General features: G+C 40.0%; 1 protein-coding gene across 4 annotated transcripts in view; it reads right to left on the bottom strand.

The window, feature by feature from the left end:
• Positions 1–22,225, bottom strand: part of bckdhb (branched chain keto acid dehydrogenase E1 subunit beta) — a 296,601-nt gene that overhangs the window by 84,926 nt on the left and 189,450 nt on the right. The window contains exon 10 of one of the 4 annotated variants that reach the window (XM_048596907.1): positions 17,392–17,413. The exons of the other annotated variants lie outside the window; for them this stretch is intronic. Within the exon in view, the coding sequence (XP_048452864.1) occupies positions 17,411–17,413 (3 nt within the window). The 3' untranslated portion in view covers positions 17,392–17,410. Of the gene's footprint in view, positions 1–17,391; positions 17,414–22,225 lie in introns of those variants that run through there. 4 annotated transcript variants of the gene reach the window in all.

Here is a 22,225-nt window from a genome sequence, read left to right as displayed (position 1 = left end):
CTGTCTTTACCCATGGGCAGATGCTGCCTGTCAGTTTTAATAGACGAGAAAATTCAGTCAAAAGGTTTTAAAGTTGAGAAAGGAGGTACTGAATAAACTGTCAGAACTTAAAACAATTAGACACCAGTACCTGATAGGATGTATCCAATAAAATTCAAGTAAATGAGCGTGGAAATTGCACAGACACTGGCAATAATCTTTCAACCTTCCCTGTATTTAGGATGGTGCCAGGATGAAAGAATTGTAAACATTACATCCTTATTCAAAAAAAAGAGTTTTAAAAATCGACTCAGCAATCACAGACCGGTCAGTTTAACTTCAGAGCCAGAGAAGCTTCTAGAAACAATTATTCAGGATAGTGTTAATAGGTACATGGAAAAATTTGAGTTAATTTAGAAAAGTCAGCATGGATTTGTTAAAGAAAAGCCTTGTCTAACTAACTTGCTGGAGTTTTTTGAAGCGATAACGCCAGAGGGTTGATGAGGAGAAGGCTTTTGATGTAGTTTACATGGACTTCCAAAAGGCATTTGATGCACAACAGACTTGCGAGGAAAGTGACAGGTTAAAAGCACACAAGGGTCAATAGCAATAGCGTTACAAAATTAGCTGAGGGATTTGGAAACAGGGTAATGGCATTTTAATAATGGTGCTTTTTGGGCTAGAAGGAGGTTTGTCGTAGAGATCCTAGGTATTGGCATATTTGCTTTTCCTGATATATAAATGGTCTTGATCTTAGTATGCAGAGGACGACATTAAAGTTTGCAAATGACTCAAGCTTCGAAGAAATTGCAGAACTTCAAAATGACATTGGCATGTTCATGAAGTGGGTGGATAGGTGGCAAATGAAGTTCAAAGTGGAGAAGTATGAGGTGGTGCACTTTGGTACAAAGAACAAAGAGACACTATGAACTGAAAGGTACTATTCTAAAGAGTGCACAGGGGCAGAAGAGACCTGGGTTCATATGCACATAAGTCATTAAAGTGGCAGAACAGGTAGAGAGAGCTGTTAATAAAGCGTTCAGTAGTCTAGGCTTCATGAACAGGAGCATAGAGTATAACACCAGGGAGGTTATGATGAACTTATATGAGACACTGGTTAGATCTGAGCTGAAGTATCATGTATAGTTCTGGATGCCACACTATAGAAAGGATGTCAATACACTGGAGAGGATGCTGAAGATGTTCATGAGAATGGTTCCAGGGATGAGACACTTCAGTTATGAGGAAAGTCTGGGGAAGTTGAGATTCTTTTTCTTGGAGAGGAGAAGGATAAGAGATTTGATGGTTTTCAAAATCAAAGGGGTCTAGAGAAAAACTGTTCCCGCATGTGAACAGATCAAGAACCCTAGGCTAAATTTAATGTGTTTTATATAGGAATGAAACGTGAGATGAGAAAAATACTTTTCACACAGCAAGTAGGTCGGAAATGGAATGCACTGCCTGGAAGGGTAGTGGAGGTAAGCTCGGTTGAGGTATTCAAGAGGGCATGGGAATGTTATTTAAACAATATGCAGGGGAAATGGGAAAACGACAGGTGATTGGCACTTATTTAAAATTCTTAAACAGTCTGTGCAGGCACGACAGGCCAAACAGCACCGTGCTGCATTTTAACAATTCTGTGATTTATGTTGCAAAGGGTGGTTAATCTGTGGAACTAATTGTTACAAACAGCAGTGGGTGCCAAATCATTGAGTGTATTTAAGATCAAAATAGATAGTTTCTTGATTACGAGGAGAACGTGGTTGAGAAACATATCAGCCATAATCGAATGGCAGAGCAGATTTGATGGTCGGATGGCCTAATTTTGCTCCTACCTCTTATGGTCTAATGGTTACCAAAGCTTTTCACCTCGCATTTGTCGACAAATGCAAGAATGACAAATTTCAAACAGTCATAATTTATACCACTGCAGAGATGAATGTGAGTGATCAACGATTCAACTCAAATTCACTGAGATCTTGCGTCTGAGAAATCAAAGGCAACTATTGGTTCATCAAAGTGTAAGTAAGATTTGTTACAGGCTTGTTTAAACTTGTACTATTAAATTAGTTCTTAATGTAGCTATTTGTGATATACATTGATACGTTCTCTGCAAACAAAATTAATATGTTCAAACATGTAGTTTTTTTGGAATGACCTAGGTCCTTGGGACATTTTGACTGAAAACAAAAAATGCTGGAGATCACAGCGGGTCATACAGCATCCATGGAGAGAAAGCAAGCTAATGTTTCGAGTCTAGATAACTCTTCATCAGAGCTGATGTGAAGTGTGGAGGTGTGGCAGTACTTATACAATAGTAATCCCCACACTTCACTTCAGCTCTGATGAAGAGTTATCTAGACTCGAAACAATAGCTTGCTCTCTCTCTATGGATACTGTCTGACCCATTGTGATCTCCAGCATTTTTTGTTTTCAGTACAGATTCCAGCATCTGCAGTAATTTGCTCTTCCTTGGAACATGTTACCGTTTTAGCCAGGAAGCAGGGAAAATATAATATTGTTTAAATAATTTAGCTGCAGAAGCACTGGTTGTTGTGGAAGTTGTGGATATGGGATTTGATTTATCAAATATTTGTGAGGAAATTGTATATAAAGGTTGTGAAAAAAATGTATATAAAGGTTGTGAAAAGAACACAAAAAGGCAGCAAAAAAGATATGATTGGTTATGTGAATGGGCAACAAGGTAGTGGATGAAATATGAAGTAATTAACTTTGATCTTGAGAATAGAAAATAATGTTTAAGAAGGTAGGAAAATTGTAAAAGTTGATGCTCAGTGAAACTGAGGTGTACTCAGACAAAGGTTTCTTTTGATAAAAAACGTTAGTGGGTAGCTGTACAGTGGTCATATACACATGCATTGGTTTAAAAAAAAATTCAAGCAACCTCTCATGTTTAACCCTCAAGTGCAAACAAGATAGAATTGGCCCAGATTAAAAACATGTCTGATCTCTTCAGGTCGGTAACATATTATATGAATTGTTAATATTTATTGAACAAAGTTTATACACATATGTTAGATAGTAGAGACTCCTGTTGTAGAATCTATAGCCTAAATTACAAATTAAGCTTTAAACTGTTGTAACTCTCAAACTCAGATGATCTGATACCATTATCCGTAAACGTAAGCTCATCTAAATATCTATGGTATGTTTCCTACTGGACAACAAATCTTGTTCACTCTGTCACGCTGACATATATTAGTTAAGAATATGAGAAATAATGGCAATGGTAGACCACGTAGCCCTCAAGCTATATGGAAGGTTAGGTGACCCAAATTAGTTCAGGTTTCTTAAATAATTTTGAAGGCTTCTATCTCTATTACTTTACACAGATGTCCACTGCATGCTTGATTAATCTTCTTGGTTAGTAATCCTAAAACAGTGAAACCAAAAATTGGAAAATTCATGATAGAAGACTGAAGAAAGCCTCCAAAACATTAGTAAACTAGCGAGCTGCTAATGAACTGAAGTGCAAAGTTGTGATGAAGCTGAAGATATAACTCATTCAACCTGGTGACGACTTTGGATATTATATCAATTTTGCTTTGGCACACATCTTAAAACATTCTGAATTAGGGCAAAATTCACAGTATAACCGGCCATAATAATGAGCTTTACAAATATCACACAAATGCATCAAGTACCAAAACTGACAATATCTACAGCTCATGAGATATTTCATCTTGGCTCTAAGAGCAAATAATGATGCCAGGGACAAAGCATATTTTAAAACACAACCATGAAAATGAGAAAAGCATGCCCAAAATACAGCTCTCACTAAAAATGGTTGCTATTTGCTTACCAAGAGTAATTAAGGAAAAAAAAATGTCTATATGACTCTATACCACAATCTTATTATGTTTTCCTCTTCACTTAATTAGCAGTTAGTAACTCTGTGCTTCATCTGCTGACTTTTGGAAACCATGACGTGGATATGCCAGTGTTGGACTGGAGTAGACAAGGTCAGAAATCACACAACACCAAGTTGTAGTCCAACAGGTTTATTTGAAAACACAAGCTTTCGGAGCGTCACACCTGAAGGAGGAGTGAGGGATATTTGGGCACTAACTCAAGATTTGTCACTTCATTGAGAACATGTTAGTTGGCTAGTTACTTGTCAACTGTAATAAAAGAAAAATTAATTATACTAATGTCTTTGAGTACATTGTGTACATAGCCTCAATCTGACTATTTTCCATTTACTAACTACAGGCAGGTAGTGAGAGAAGGAGATTGTTTACGATTCTTTTTCATCATATGATATCACCGTGTTATTTTCCCTATACTTACTGCAACAGGCAAAACGTCAATGTGGAAAAACTTGCTCCAGGGAAAGACTACTCGAGAGAGAAATAAAACTGCAACAATAACAAATATTTCTGCAGAAGAGGTCAATGGCCGAATTTCCTGATCAGTGTTCAGGAAACCTTATTCTGTTGCCAAGTAGACAAAAAAAAAGCCCAACCAATCTTCCTCCGGTTTTTCCAGCTACGCCTCTGATAGAGGATCTTGTAGAATCTCTTCAGTATAGAAAACCTCAAATCTATCTGTGAAGGGAATCCTTACAGAAGTCATTCCTCTCTTTTAATGCACTAGCTGCCATATTCTGGTAAGAATATAAATATTCCCAAGCTTCTCACCGTGTTATTAAATGAGTATGAAAGTGGATCAATGATTGAATGGGTGAATGTGTAGGTGCACAATGGGTTAAGGTGGGTCAAGTTAAATATGAGTGAAGTAAATGGGTAGAATGGCAACTGGGTAGAGTTTTGATGTCAAGTCAAAAGATCAAGATGGGGAGGGGGCACGTAAGGCAGTGAAGGAAAATGGAGGGTTTGGTGAGAGTTATCCAGGAGTTTAACCAGGATTTTACAGTCAAATACTGCCTGGGTAAATATTCAGATAAGTAAAGTTAGAACTGTCGAGATGAGTGTCAACAACTGTTGGAGAATCCCAGGATTGGAGGCAATTGCACATCGGAAGTTTCAACTTCGCAGGCAGTTTCAATAGAGTCACTGTGTTGTGTTTCTGTAGGATTCGGGACGCACATTTCTGGGAATATGTTCAGTCTCTGGCAATTCAGAGACCAGGAAGCCTAAGTTATAGACCACAACTATGAAAAGGTAAGTGAAAGGGGATCAGTGAGAGAAGAAGGGAGGACAGTATTAAGATCAAAGCATATAGCAAAGTCTTTTGCTGGTGGAGTCACAGGTGGGCATTTTCTGGAGAACTCGGGAGAGGTGGTGCTGGGGCAACTTAGAATCAGACAAACCATGAACAAAGTCAACTGAACTTTGTACAATGGTGAGTAAAGGAGAATGTTTGATGCATGGATGTTACTTCTATGAATAATAATGGTAATGTTCTTGGTCAGCCTTATATTTTCCATTCTCCCTAAATTTAAACTCATCCAAAATGTTGCTGCCCCTATCTATTTTACACCAAATGCATCTTACACGTAATTTGATCTAGCCATTGTCCAGCAACATCTTGTATTTAAAACAGCCATTTTGTTTTCATGAGATAACAAGGTGTAGAGCTGGATGAACACAGCAGGCCAAGCAGCATCAGAGGAGCAAGAAAGCTGACGTTTCGGGCCTAGGCCCTTCTTCAGAAATGAAGTTGTTCCTCTGTCCTTTCTATCACTGGACTTGAAGTCTAGACTTGTTTTAATATACAGGTAGTTCTCCTACAATGGGATAGTTGCATTCTTTGTGAATTTGCGCTATAGAAAATCGCATTATAGGATAATCGCTGTAGAAAATTGCTATACGTGTACACAGAAAGTTTGCTTTATCCAAACAGCACCCACTATTCATCAATCACATTACAGCCAATTCACATTAACAAAATACACGTTATAGGAGAACTACCTGTATTTGTTCATGGAATGTGGGTGACACTGGATAGGCCAGCATTTATTGCCCATCCTTAAACGCCCAACAGGGTAGTTAACAGTCAATCACATTGCTGCAGGTCTGAGTCAAACATAGGCCGAACTAGGTATTCCAGATTTTTGTTGAATTCAAATTTCACCATCGACTCCAGTGGGATTTGAACTCATATTCCTAGAGCATCAGCTTTTCACAGGATTACTAGTCAGTGAAATTAGTACAATGCCACTGCCTCCCGACATCCTCAAAGAAATCTGTGTTCCTGAGATTTATAGTCCTATACTCTTAAATTTCTTCTGTAAACACCCTTCCACTAGGGAATGTATTTAAACCTAACCATCCAACCAGCCCAATATTCCCTTTTGTGGTTTGGCATCAAATTTCACCTGCTAATGCTCCTGTGAAGTACTTTGGGATATTTTACTACATTAACAGTGCTGTATAAATGCTAGTCATTCTTCTTTCAATTAAGCCTTTACAGCCTTCTCCACTCAAAATGGAGGTCAACAATTTTAAATCAAGGTTTCTATTGTCTTTCAACTGTTAGTAATCAGTGAATTAATTCTATTTGCAACTCCGTTAGAGCCATCTTCTGTTTCTTCACTTGTCTTATTACCATCTCCTTTTGCCTTGCATCTGTCCTTTAGTCATTTAATCTATCGTACCCTCCACTTGATCACAGGCATTCCTTTTGTTTTCTCTCCTCTGCTGTCCATCGCTTTCCATGTCTCTGTAGTTGCTTAAAACCTGTTGCATCCCAACTTTTTCCCATCCTAAAAGGATATTTACCCAAAATGTAAACTATGTCTTCACAGATGTTCAGGAGGTCAGGTAACATGTCCTTAATTTCTTGTGAAAAAGTTCATAGTTCCAGCACCCACAGTATTTTGCGTTTGTTTTTAGTTTTTGTTCCATATTTGTTCATGGGATGTCAGCATCATTGGCTAGGCCAGCATTTATTACCCATCTTGAAAAAGTAAGCCTCCTTTCTGAATTACTGCACTACAGAGTGTAAATACATCCCCATTGCTGCTAGGAATTTTTCAAATTTAGAATAGTGATATTTTTCCGTGTAAGATTTGTGTGTGATTCAGGGATTCTGGTATTCCCATGTATCTTCTTACTTTGTTCCTTCAGTTCATCATGTATATGATGTACACTGAAGTCTTGGTGCACGGGTGGCATAAAGTGCTGAAGGAGGTGCTGATCAAATGGGTTACTTTGTCTTGGAATATATTGAGTTTCTTGAGCGTTGATGGAGCTGCATTCATCCAGATAAACTTATATTATTCAATGGGAATGAAGGGGAATAATCACTGCTCATTGGAGTCACACCTGGCACATCAGGAGAAAGTTGTGGTTGCTGGAGGTCAGTTGTCTCAACCTCAGGACATTTCCACAGAAATCACTCAGGGTAGTCTCCTTAGTGACATTCTTCAGTTGCTTCATCAATGACTTTTCCTCCATCATAATGTCAGAAGTGTGGATATTCGCTGATGATTGCGCAATGTTCAGCACCATTTGTGACTCCTCCGATACTAAAGCTGGACAATATTCAGGTTTGGCTGAAAAGTGGCAAGTAACATTTGCAACACACTAGTGCCAAGCAATGACCATCTCCAATAACACAGAATCTAACCATCACCCCTCGATATGAAATGACATTACTACCATTGAATCCCACACTATCAACATTCTGGGGGTCGCCATTGATCAGAAACTGAACGAGACTCACTATAGATATTCAGTGGCTACAAAAACTGGTCAGAGGTCAGGAATCCGGAATCCTGACTTGTAAAGCCTACCCACCATCTCCAACAAACAAGTCAGGAGAATGATGGACTTACCTGGATGAGAGCAGCTTGAATAACTCAAGAAATCTGACATGATCCAAGAGAACGCAGCCCACTTGATTAGCACCACATTCACAACCATTTGTGCCTTCTATCGCTGGTGCCTAGTAGTAACAGTGTCTATTATCTACAAGATGCATTGCAGAAATTCACCAAAGTTCCTTAGACAGTACTTCTCATATCCCTGACCAATTCCATTTATAAAGACAAAAGCGGCAGATATGTGGGAATACCATCACCTGTAAGTACCCCTCCAAGCCATGCTGATTTTGAAATAATCATCATTCCTTCAATGTTGCTGCATCAAATTCTCCTGGAACTTCCTCCCTAATGGTATTGTGGGTCTACCTACAGCACATAGATTGCAGTGGTTCAAGAGGGCTCACCACCACTTTCTCAAGGACAACCAGAGTGAACAATAAATGTTGCCACAGCCAGCAGCTGGCCACATCCTATGAACGAATAAGCATTACCACACTGATGTCTTATGGTACAGTGGTAGTGACCCTATCTCTGCGCCAGAAGATCCGGGTTCAAGTCCCCTGCCCTGGAGGTGTGTAAAAACATGGCTGAACTGATTGATTAAAATAACTACATTTTGGCTTCTTACTTGCAGGTGATTAACAGGCTTTGCAGATTCAGGATGGAGGTTTCTTGTTGCGGAAATTCCAGACTCTAACTTGCATTTGTAGCTAATGTAGTTACACCGTTAGTCCAGTTACATTTCTGGGTAATGGTAACTTCATGATGTTGATGGTGGGGTTTCAGCGATGGTAATGCCATTGAATATCAAAGAGACATGGTTAGATTCTTTTTAGCTTCAGTTGGTCATTGTCTGGCAGTTGTGTGATGTAAATTTTACTGGTCACATATTAGTCCAAAACCTGAATGTTGTCCAGGTCTTTCTACACATGGCGCATGTGGTATCTGATGGGCTAGCAGCTCTTTAAGATGAGAATTCTTCTTGAGAAAGGGGCAGGTCTCACCTTAAAACGAATTATTATTGATCCCAGCATTAAATCACCGTGGAACATCCATCAGGATCATGGACAGGATACACTTACAACCTGTCAACCATGGTGTGGGACACCCAGGTGCCTTGTAAAATCCAACCCAATGAAGCGCAACAATAAATCCAAAAATTAGGAGTGTAGTAGACCTGAAACTCTGCTGTCATTTTATAAGATCATGATCAGGTTGTGATCTCAAATCTACTGTCTGTCTGTCCACCTATAATCCTTGACTTGTCGATCAATCATCTATCTAATTCAACCTTGTGTGTATTTGATGTCTTTGCCTCAACTGCTTTCTGAAGAAGAGAGTTGTATAGACCAACAATCTTTTCAATGAAAGAATGCCACCACATTTCAGTCTTAACTAGGAGATTCCTCATTTTTAAGCCATAGCTTTAGACGCTCCCTTACAGGGGAACATCCTCTCAGCATCCAAAAGAACTCTCAAGATACTATATATTTTGATAAGAACATCTTTTATTCTTCCAAACTCTAATTGTTATAAGTACAACCTGCTGAAACTTTCCTCGTCAAACGTTCAACCCAGGAATCAGTTGACCCTTCTCTGAACTGCTTCTAACACAGTTGAATCCTTCAGAAAGAAGACCAAAATTGTACACCTGGAGAAGAAGTAGCAGGCAGTGTTGAAAGGGGTATCAAGATGACAAGAAGGATGGAAAGGGACAGAAAGCCACTACTTCAATTGTACTGATAATGTTATCTGTGCTTCCAGGTTCTTGACAATGCCAGTATATTAGCTCCAAGATGCATGCCATTAAATCAAATCACTGCAACATAAATCTCAAAGAGGTGAGGCTGTCAACAGAATAGAAAGGTCACCCGTGATATGCTGAGGTTGCAGAGTGATAGCTCCATCTTAGCCAAGTTTGTGCAAACACTAGAGCATGTAATCATGGACAAGCCTGCAATGACAGCCGTAAAATAATCATAAACAACAAACAAAAACAAAGTTGCTGGAAAAGCTCAGCAGGTCTGGCAGCATCTGTGGAGGAGAAAACAGAGTTAACGTTTCGGGTCCGGTGACCCTTCCTCAGCTTAAAATAATCATGCTCATGTCCTGAAGGAGACATTTTTAACACAAATCAAGCTACACTGTTTTATTGCCTTATACCAGACCATTCTTTAATGTTTAAAGATGAAATGTAATGGTGGAAAGTGAAGCAAAGAACACATCATTTCTATGGTCTATGCCAACATAGATGGTAACAAAATACCAGCACTTCTCGTGGAAAGAAAAGTCCAGGAAGCTATGTCAAGAGTGTCAAAACACTATCCACACAGTAGGAGGTTACAAACCCACCCAGACAACCTCCAGCATTTTTGATGCATAAAGTGAACAAATGTATCAAATGAAGAAGGGAAAGATTGTTACCCTGGCATATCCCAAAAAGTCTGGTGAATCCTTGGAGTGCAGGTTCATATTTGGTTGAAAGTGGAGTCACAGGTCAACAGGATAGTGAAGGTGGCGTTTGGTATGCTTGCCTTTATTGGACAGCACATTGAGTATAGGAGTTGGGAGGTTATGTTGCAGCTGTACAGGACATTGGTTAGGCCACTTTTGGAATACTGCGTTCAGTTCTGGTCTCCCTGCTATAGGAAGGATGTCATGAAACTTGAAAGGATTCAGAAAAGATTTACAACGTTGTTGCCAGGTTGGAGGGTTTGAGCTATAGGGAGAGGCTGAATAGGCTGGGGGCATTTTCCCTGGAGTGTCATTGGCTGAGGGGTGACCATATAGAGGTTTATAAAATCGTGACGGGCATAGATAGGGTGAATACCCAAGGTCTTTTCCCCAGAGTGGGAGAGTATAAAACTAGAGGGCATAGTTTTAAGGTGAGAGGGGAAAGATATAAAAGAGACCTAATAGGCAAATTTTTCACGCAGAGGATGGTGCGTGTATTCAATGAGCGGCCAGAGGAAGTGGTGGAGGCTGGTACATTTACAACATTTAAAAAGCATTTGGATGGGTATATGATTAGGAAGGGTTAAGACGGATATGGACCAAATGCTGGCAAATAGGACTAGATTAATTTAGGATATCAGCATGAACAAGTTGGACTGAAGGGTCTGCTTCCATGCTGTACAGCTCTATGCCTCTGCGAATGCCCATCCACTAACCACTTGTTTCCCTAGCTGAAGCTGCAAATGCCAGAGATACAGCAGGACCTTGCACTGCAGCAGAAAACTACGGAAAGCACATTTGACTACATTGATGACATGGCATATCTAAGATTTGTGCGTATTTACTTTGTACCTAAGATGGTGCAATGTGGAGTGACATTGTAAACTTTTCACTGTAATCCTGTACTTGAGTACACGTGGCAATAAACCTTATTTTGTTCTGGTGGATTGACCCTTTTGAAGTGAACATGCTAAGCAGAAAAATTTTACTAAGTTTAATGTCCTTGGCTGTACAAAATCAGGCTGGTGACAAGTTGTGCTGCAATACTTGATTTGGTCATCAGCAGCTCACCACAGGAAGCTTTAGGCAAAGTGACAAGCCTTTTTGAAGACATTAAACAGTGTCATTAGTCTGAAAGTTCAATAAACTCACTTAGTCCTTTTTTAATCACTTAAATGCAGTATGACGTACATACATTGTTATAGCCGGCAAAAATCTTCTAGTTCTGAAGCAGGATCACAGGACACAAAATGTTTACTTGGTTCTCACTCCACTGATGCTGCCAGACCTACTGGGTTTCTCCAACAATTTCTGTTTTTGTTTATTTCATATGTCCAACATCCATTTTATTTTAAGTGATAACGAAACTGTGCAAAGATCTAAATACTGCAAAGGAACGCAAACTTTCTTTTTTTAAAAGAGGACCTCCCATTTATCAAAAAAAATTTTACTTCTTCTTTCCTTAGTTTCTAACTTATAGAAAAAGGCATTTTAAATTGAAGATGTAGCTAACTCAAATTCAATTCTGAAAACAAAATTTCATGTAATAATTCCAATGATAATGTAATTCTCCTTAAACTTAAACAATCAATAATGCACCATCTAGCACCAGGCACTCAAAGGGTTCAGCCAAGATTTAATTAAATTAAGTCGATAGATAACACAATGTGCATCAGCCAGAAAAGCAGAGAATGGGTCATATTCATGCATTCAATCAAACAAGACTCAGTTCAAATCCTATTATCTTCCTAAGTGTGACAAGAACTACACCATTTCAAGGATTAAAGGAGCTTTAAAAAGAGTGTGCAGCTGCATTTGTATTTCATGGTGTGAACATATACACTAATTAGTTAATTGCACAGGAATGCATACACTATAAATATTTAACAGATTTATTTCTGTTTTCCAAACAGCACAGGATTAAATTCAATGATAAAACACAACACATAACTGGTAAAAGCCTCCAAAAACGTTTGACAGTTCTAAAGTATTTAATAATTTGGACTGCAATGTTGTCTTTTTATTCACTTAGGCTCACATGAGCTATTTGGCTTATTTACCAAATAGCTTTCAGACAGAAATTGTTCTACATATTTTAAGAGTTAAGAAGTAGTTCTTCACCAATCTCAGATTTAAGCTTACATGGCCACATTATCCACATTGTTGTTGCATGGTGGCAATGCACCAGAGTCAAGGCACAAACAATAGAAATGATCATGAGTATTGTAGCTGTTCCTGGTCTGCATTATTTACAGGGAGATTCAGAGCAGAACATTTCTAATTATGTCAACAGAATTTCAATTTGAAGGAATAGTCTCTAACATTATAGCCCTGCCACTCTTCTTCCTCCCGATTAGTGCACCAGAGCCACCCATCATGCCACAGACCTCTTCCTGAGAAGTTGCCACCCAAAACAATATATCTTCTTGAGAGAGAGATAGCCACATCGGTCCTCCTGCATTACCTGGCTTCCTGTACTCTGCCTGGTGATCAGCCATCCCCTTCATGTCTGCTCAGTTTTTATCTGCAATGTGACAACACTGAGTGTGTGTTATCCATAATAATCTGAGTGTCCTGGGTGACCTGCAGTGAGTTCTACCCACAGCTCCAGCTCTGAAATGCAGGTGCCAGTAGTTATAGATTGACACAATTTTTTCACAGGATTAGCTAATAGTTATAGATCGACACAATTTCTTCACACTGGCTCACTGGAAGTGCCCATGACTTCCCAAGAGAAGCACAAGAGGAATCTAATGCAACCCTTCATTAGAAATGAAAGCTGCTGGGAAACAATGGCATTTGTACCGATGACAACAGGTGGGGAAGGAGCGAGATGGTTGACGAAAGGTCACTGAACTCGAAATGTTAACTCTGGTTTTTCTTCACGGATGCTGCCAGACCCACTGAGCTTTTCCAGCAACTTCTGTTTTTGTTCCTGATTTAGTGCATCCGCAGTTCTTTCAGTTTTTACAAATTATATCACATTCATTAATTATCATCATTTAATAAAATCGGACATTAATTAGAGATGTTTTTAACTGTACATACTCCCTCTGCCCATCCATCAAATATCATTTTCTGTTAACATTTATGTAAATGTTAATTTTTAAAAAATGCTTGGCTACAAGGTAGTAATCTAATGACGGAATTCAAATGAAGTCAAATAGCAACAGCCAGGCTTATGTGGCATCGAGCTATTGACAAAAATCACAAATGAAATTCAAGTCCTAAGAGACTGCTCTGCGATGGGACTTGATTCCATGCAAGGCTGGCTCTGTTAGCACACAGATTGCTTATCTACATACTCTGCACCTTTAAACATGGCAACGACAGCAGCACAACAAAAACTATCGCGGTTGAATTTATCAGAAACATTTTATGTTTTCTTAGGAAACTCGGTAAAACATATAAAGCAGAATGTAATAGCCATGAGATAAACAAATATTGTTCAAAGGTTAAAGGAATTTAAAGTTAGGCACCCTTTATAGCACTAAATCACAAGATATTAGACTTAAAAAAGCATTGCTTTTAAACTACTGAAAAGAAGGTAGAGCATTTTTACCACTTGAATGAAACTCATTTAAAGGCCAAAAATTGCAAATCAATATGCAAGTCCCAAGTCAAGGCTTTATCTAGCTTTGGAACACTGTAACGCAAGTATTTGCCATGGCTTTGATTCAACACATCACGGAGAATAATTCGAGATTCTGAATTTACTTTAAAACTTTGTGACAATAGGGGCCTGACGATTAAACTGAAATAGATAATCCGTGACACAAACACAGGTGGGAAGGCAAATGGTTATAATGACATATGGAATCTGCAGAGGGATGCCGAGATTGAATCATACAGCACAGAACCTGACGCTTCAGTCCAACTCATCCACCCCGACCAGATATCCTAAACTGACCTAGTCCCATTTGGCAGAATTTGGCCGATATATCTCTAAACCCTTCCGATTCACGTACCCATCCAGATGCCAATTAAAGTTTGCAATTGTACATGCTTCCACCACCTCCTCTGACAGCTCATTTCATACACCCACCACCCTCTGAGTGAAAAAGTTGACCCTCACGTTCCTTTTAAATATTTCCCCTCTCACCTTAAACCTATGCACCCTAGTTTTGGACTCCTCTGCCTTGGAAAAAAGACCTCAGCTATTCACCCTATCCATGCCTCTCATGATTTTATAAACTTCTATAAGGTCACCCCTCAGCCTCTGATGCTCCAGGTAAAAAAAACCCAACCTATTCAGCCTCTCCCTACAGGCAAAGTTAGGTGAGTGGGGGAAAAACTTGTCACATGGAATATAATGTGGGGTTATGCACTTTGGCAGGAAGAATATAGAAATATTATTTCATTGGAGAACAACTGCAGAAAACTACAGAACAGAGGGATTGAGATTCCTTGTTGAAAGATCACGAAAAACTAGCATCCAAGTTCAGAGGTAACAGGAAGGCAAATTTAATTTTGGCCTTTATTTCAAAGGAAATGGAGTATAAAAGAAGTGAGATTTTGCTAAAACTATACAAGGTATTGGTCACACCTCAAATGGAACACTGGACAGTTTTGGGCTACTAATCTACGGAAAGACTGCATTGGAGGCAGTCCAGAAAGGGTTCTTGAGGTTTATATCAGGTATGGAGGGACTGTCTTATGAGAAGTGATTAAATAGATTGGGCCTGTACTCGGATTACAGAAGAACGAGAGACAACATTATGGAACACATAAGATTCTTGGAGGACTTGAACGGGTAAATGCAGAAAGATTTTTTCCCTTGTAGGAGAGTACAGGATGAGAAGGCATAATCTCAGGGAAAGGGGTCACACATCTGTGACAGAGATGGGATGGAATTTCTTCTCTCAGGGAGTTCCTTAATTGCAGAGGGCTGTCAACTTGGTGTCATTAAAGGCTGAGATAGACAGATTTACAACCAGTAAGGGAATCAAGGGTTATAGTAAAAAGGGAGGAAACTGGAGTGAGGGTTATCAACTCAGCCACAATCTCATTGAATTGTAGAGTAGTATCGATGAGTTTAATGGCCTGTTTTTGCTCCTATATTGTATAGTTTTCTTCACAATTTCTGGGTGAAGATGATACTTTCACCCTGTTTTCAAAACCCATGTGAATGCTCAGTTAGACAGCATCTTCAAGACAGAAATCGAGAGCTTCCTGAATACTAATGACATTGAGAAATTTGGTGATAGTGTGGTAAAGTGGCATTGAGGTAGATGATCAGCCATCACCTAATTGATTGATGGAGCAGACATGATGGGTTGAATGGCCTACTTCTGTTCCTACATTCCTGAGCTCTGAGTAGAGCAGTTGTTTTGAGAGAGCAGTGTCTGGCCCACAAATAGCATGTCCTATGCAGTGAAGCGGGTTTTTAGTGATTAGTGCCTCGATGTTAAGAAAATTGGCTGGGGTGAAGATGCTGCTGCTGAACCCGAAAAAGAATAAAGCCCTTGGAGGACATGGAGTCCCTGCCAAAATTCTGAAACCTACAGGTATCCTCCAAGTCACACACCAGTCACAGTTAGCGATTTAACTGTTCTTTCATTGTTGCTGAGTCAAATCCTAGAGCGTTTAAACAGCAGCGTGCTCCTACCGTCACCACATGGAGTACGATGGTTCACTAAAGCATACCATCACTGCCTTCTCTTGGGCAACCTGGAATAGTTAATAAATGCATAGCCAACAATGCTCAATTCCACTGAATGAATGAAAAACTGAGGCATTTGGATCACAAAAAATTGGAGAGAAATCACATTTGGAATCAAGATTAACTGCAGATGCAACGAAACAGTGGTTAAACAAATGTAAACAGAGGTAACAGTTTGCTGCTAATTAACTGCTTTGATTGAGTGCTGTAATTTGGATCTTTTGTTAGTTTTACAAAGGCAGAACTTAAAGAGTTTCTGAAAGTACACAGAAAAAGACAAGAAAATAAAATTACTGTAAACAGCATTGTTTGAGCAGCTCACAGTATGTCAGGGAACAGACTACAAATCTATAATTCTATGAACATTTGGTGAATTCAAATTGTGTGAAAGAAAGACTGAAATAGAATGAAAACAAAGACAGATTTATAGATAAGCACAGTCTTTATCCTAAGTAGGAGTTTTGGTGGCAAAAGAAACGGAAGAGAGTTCATGATTAGAAACATCTTAAATTTAAACCATTTGAGATAAACAAAAGCCACATTTTATTGGGTTTAACTTGTTCCACGCACACACCACAAAATCATGCAATTTCATAATGTAACACTTGATCAATGCAGCATACGCCTTTATATGCAATATCAACATTCTACACGGTTATGGAACAAAGCCCACTTAGGCAAAAGATTAATAGAGTAAACATGGCTCTATAGATGGTTTAGACTTATTCAATTTAGCTTGTCTTCTTGTGTGTCCTATATATACACACATGTATATTCAATCTTGCGTTTGACCATTTAACTAAATCTTATACCTGCAAAGGTTATTCAAGTTACTGCCAAGGTAGCAGTGGAATAGCAGCGCTGTGTTTGAGCTCCGGGTCCGAGAATTGTCCATTTCCATCTGATTTCTTTGTTTTCTTTTTCTTTTTAACTTTTGCTTTTTTTCTTTTCTCTCTCTTTAAAAGCCTTTCTCAGCATCTTCGGCAGAGCAAGAGCAGCCCGGCCTCCCAAGCATGTGTGGCAGCAGCGGCAACAGAGTCAGCTCCTCCCGGCATCAGCGGCGGTGAGACTCATGGGGGAGGAGATTGAGCCCAGCGCAGAGGGGAGACCGAGCCCTGCATGGAGGGGAGACCATGACCATCACAGAGGAGATTGTGAGCTCTGAGGTGATGTCAGCGAGGTAGGCCCAGCGGCAAAAAATGGCGCTTGAGGATCAGTGACTTTGTCGTTGGCTGGGTGCAGTGCTGGCGCTGGTAGCAGCGGCAAAGTAGTTGTGGGAGGGCAACATGACAATATCGACCATGGCGATAGTCTCCGACTTGGTAGGTCTGTCGCAGGCAGTGGAGGTGAATCGGCCCAGTGGTGAAAGATAGCACCTGAGGATCAGCAGCTTCGACGTCAGCTGGGTCTGGCCAGGCGGTGGTGGTTCTGAGCCGGCTTAAATCTCATACGTCGATGGATTCCTCTTTAAGCAATATCTTTTCATTTCTTCTTATTCTTAAGCTGTCAATATGGTGCTGGATAATGTTGGCAAATGAAAGCTTTTCACTGTATTTTATTGTATTTTACTGTAAAATATACGTAACAATAAATCAGTCATTCATTCAAGTGCTGTAATTAGTCAAGAATTCCATTGTTGTGGAACCACCAGGATGGTACAAGGTGAGCTGCATTGCCCATTTTCAGGGGGATGATCCAACTCAGCCTCCTCCTGCGGCCCTCAGCATCACTGATACCAGTCCTCAGCCCATTTGATCATGTCATCAGCATATGGCTGAGCCATAATTAGACTGCATCAGCCAAGTTGTTGTAATACAGTTAAAACACTGGCACCAAACTGGCAATGTGGAAAATTATCAAGGTATGTTGCAGTAACAAAAAAATGACAAAATATAATCTGGCCATTTATGCTGCCGCATCCTCAATCCCATAGCAACTCGGTGGCTCTTTCCAGGTGTATCACTTCAAAGTGCAATTTTTCCTTCCATATTGTTCACTACAATAATTTTTCTCAGTTCCTGTGTTTTATTGCCTTAAGAGTGGCAAATTTCAAACGATCAGAACAATTTACAATATAGCAGGAAAAAGTTCTGATGAATTTCCAAGTCAACTCTGATTGACTAAATAATTGCTATGGAGGAAATAACAGGGAATTACGGGCTCCCCAGGTTTATGCGTATTCGTTAAAAGCATGAGTCCTTTCTGAGTCCTTTACTTTGTACATGAATACACAGGAAATTCAGCCACTTAAAGGGTATAAAGTTGATAAAAGGACGACTTAAAAGTTGATAAGGCACCAGAGCTGGATGAGATGAATCCAAGGAAATTGAAGGAAGTGAGAGAGGAAACGGCAGAGGATCTGGCAATAATCATTCAACTTTCCCTGGATTCAGGCTGGTTTTGGATGGTTGAAGAATTGCAAACATTATGCCATTGCTCAAGAAAAGGTTTTAAAGATTGGCCCAACAATCACAAGCCAGTTAGTATAGCTTTTGTGGTACAGAAACCTCCAAAAATAATTCTCCTAGATAGAACTAATAGACACATGGAGAAAGGTGGACTGATCAGAAGAGTCAGCACGAACTTGTTAAAGGAAAATCATGTTGAACTAACTTACTGCAGCATTTTGAAGAACTAACAGAGAGAGTTAATAAGGTAATAGAAGGGGTTTACATGGTGTACTTACATTTCCAAAAGGTGTTCGATACTGCACCACACAACAGATTTGTGAGGAAAGTTATAGGAATACAAGAGACAGTTACAACATGGATACAAAACTGACTGAGGGATAGGAAAATGAGAGTAATGGTTAATGGCTGTTTTTCAGACTGGCAGAAGATTTGTAGGGCCAGGTAGAAGTACTGGGACTTGTAAAAATGTTGTCCCTCAAATCCCTTCTAAGCGTCTTTTTGCTTATCTTAAAACGATGCCCCAGTTATGAACCTGTCTACCGAGGGAAAGTTTCTCCTTATTGGTCATGTCTTATGTCCTTCATAACCCCTCAGCTTCCTCTGTTCTAAGGACAACAGCTTATATCATCATAGCTGAACTGCTCCAGCTCAGGCAATATTCTAGTGAATCTCTTTGGGCGGCATGGTGGCTCAGTGGCTCGCACTGCTCCCTCACGGCGCCAGGGGCCCAGGTTCGACTCCCCCTTGGGTGGGTTAGGTGAGTTTGGGGAATGGGTCTGGGTGGGATGCTCTGAGGGTTGTTGTAGACTTGTTGGGCCAAAGGGCCTGTTTCCACACTGCAGGGATTCTGTGGACTCTATGGATCATATAGACTGGCACCAAAACCACAAACAGTACTCCAGCTCTGGCCTCACTAAAGTTCCATACGCTCCATCGAAGCCTCCTTGTTCTTGCATCCTGTCTCAATCCTTCCACTGTCACCAGATCCTGATAGGGCACTTCCTCTTGTAAAAAAGATGACATGTAAGAACACATGTTTAAGAATAACAGACCCGCCTTTTTAGACAGAGATTAGGAGAATATTTTTTCTCTTAAAGAGTATGTAGAATTCTCTTCCCCAGAAGTAGTAAAGGTTGAATCTTTAAATTTATTCAAAGCAGAATTAAAGTTTTGATAAACAAGAGAACCAAGTGCTTTGGGGTTAAGCAGAAAGTGGAACTGTGACCATAATCAGAACCGCCATGACTTTATTTATTGACAGAACAGGTCTGAAGGGCCAAATGGCCGACTCCTGCTCCTAGGTCCTCCCGTTCCTATGTAGTTTAATTGGTTAAACTGTATGTCAAATGCAGCATGTGTGTCTTTATAACATCGGTTTAAAAAACTGCAGCTCAAGAAGCTATCTACTAGCGAATGCCTTTGAACACTCACCAGCTACAGCAGCTGAGAAAAAGCAGCACCTTCTTGTCCCCTGCTCTGAATTCCTACCTGCTTCAAATTCCCAAGTTAGCACTCATTCCTTGTCATATCTACCTTTCTCCTATTACAATTCTGTCTGCTTTTATAGAGGGCCGGTTATTCACACCCAAGTTCCAACTGCTAAATCAACTATTTGTTACAGTAATTAACACCTATTTATATTACCATTGTCGATTGCTGGACAAATACTGCTACTGCCGGGCAACTTCAGTTAAAACAATCTTTTAAACTAGCTTATTGTTTAAAACTTCTAAGTTCATCCATTAATTTAACTTCTAGCTCGAGAAAAACTTGCCAGAGGTTGCATCAAATTTTCAACTTCACTCATCCTTGTTGTGCTCCCATTCTGGTGAAGGCTCAGCAACTTTGGAAGAATAAATGTTAATGTACTGGCACAATACCAGGTAGGTAAGCTTTATGTCCCAACAGATAACCAACTGATTCAAAAGCATTCAAAAGTGCTTCAAAAGCACTTGGCCTGCTGTGTTCATCCAGCTCTACACCTTGTTACCTCAGATTCTCCAGCATCTGCAGTTCCTACTATCTCTGATTCAAAAGCATGTTCCTTCTGTTGTCTGTAATAGGCACTATACAAACTGTAGTCAGCCATCCACCGCTTGAAAAATCCAAAATAAAGAATCGATTGTTCAGAACACTGCAGCGAGTACCTCACCTCTTAACTCCCCACAGCCGGTCTACCATCTATGAGGCACAAGTCAGGAGTGTGATAGAATACACTCCTCTTGCCTGGATGGCTGCAGCTCCAACAATACTCCAGAGGCTTGACATGATCCAGGTCAAAGCAGCTCACTTGATTGGCACCACATCCACAAGCATTCACTCCCACCAATGCTCAGTAGCAGCAGTGTGCACTATCTACAAGATGCACTGCAGAAATTCACCAAAGGTCCTTAGCACCTTCCAAGCCCATGACCACTTCCATGTGTGAGGACTTGGGCAGTAGATACATGGGAATACCACCACCTGCAAGTTGCCTCCAAGCCACTTGCCACCCTGAGTTGGAAATGTACTATCATTCCTTCAATGTCATGAGGTTAAAATATTGGAAATCCCTCCCTGATGACATTGTGGGTCAACCTAAAGCACGTGGACTGCAGCGATTCAAGAAGGCAGCTCACCACTACCTTCTCAAGGGCAGCTAGGGACAGACAATAAATGCTGGTTAGCCAGCAATGCACCCATCCCACGAAAGAATTTAAAATATGCAATTGTGTGATTTAGCATAATGTACTGACTAATCTTGAGTTCATTAATAGCTCCACTAACAATCAACTTAAGACGCCTTGTCGGGCTTGTAATATGAATCATTTACACTTGCTAGAAGTAATGTATGTTCACAGAATAGCAGAATTGTTACAGTGCAGGAGGCGGCCTCTTGTCCCGTTGCATCTGCACCGACTGAGTATATTAAATTAATGCTAATCTCCTGCCTTTTCCCCATAATTAAGCACATCTTTCCTCAAAACCAAAATGTCACATCCCTGAAAGTATTGTTGTAAATAGCTTCTGCACCCTTCACAATGTATTCACATCCTTCCTATAGTGTGGCATCCAGAACTATCTACAAAAATCCAGCTGACTTCCTAGTAGTGTCTCACACAAGTTCATCAAAACCTCCCTGCTCTTGTACTCTATGCTCTTAGTTATGAAGCCTACAATACTGTATGCCTCTTTAACAGCTTCTCCACCTGTTCTGCCGTGTTCTTTGATGACTTATGTGCATATATATCAAGGTCTATCTGCTACTGCACATCCTTTAAATTGTACCCTTCATTTTACAATGTCCTTCCAGCTTCTTTGTACCAAAGTGCATCACCTCACATTTCTCTGCATTGTACTTCATTTGCCACCTATCTGCCCACCCCACTACTGTATCAATGTTCCTTTGAAATTTTTACACTTTCCACTTCAGTTTCCAATTCTCCCAAGTTTGGTGTTATCTGCAAACTCTAAGTTGACCCTGCACACCAAGATCTAGATCATTTATATATATCAGGAAAAACAGGAGAAAACCAATTCCCAAAATCTCAACTACAAATCTTCTACGAGTCCCAAGAAATAGGCATTAAACATTGCTCTCTTCTTCCCATCCCTCAGTCAATTTTGTATCCATGTTGCAGCTGTCCCTTGTATTTCTATAACTTACTTCACAGGTCTGATGTGTGTGGCAGTATACCAAACGGCTTGTTGAATTGCATGTTCATCACATGAGCAGCCGTTCCCATTAATCCTCTCTGTTACTGATACAGGTCCAACATTCACATCAACTCATTACCTTTTGAAATAACTTATGCACTCTTACTATCTTTTTTAACGTTTCTAGCTGGCTTACTGACACATTACTTTCACCATCTTGGTGCAGTCCAGGCAATATGTAAATACCTTGCATCACTCAGTAGCATAGTGAAGGGCAGAGATGGTGAAATTGTATAACACTGATTCAGCGTCAGATTATTCTGTCAGGTTCTG

The sequence above is a fragment of the Rhincodon typus genome, chromosome 5, assembly GCF_021869965.1.
Source record: "Rhincodon typus isolate 14 chromosome 5, sRhiTyp1.1, whole genome shotgun sequence".
NCBI classification, from domain to species: domain Eukaryota; kingdom Metazoa; phylum Chordata; class Chondrichthyes; order Orectolobiformes; family Rhincodontidae; genus Rhincodon; species Rhincodon typus.
This window is presented reverse-complemented; position numbering and strand designations above follow the sequence as displayed.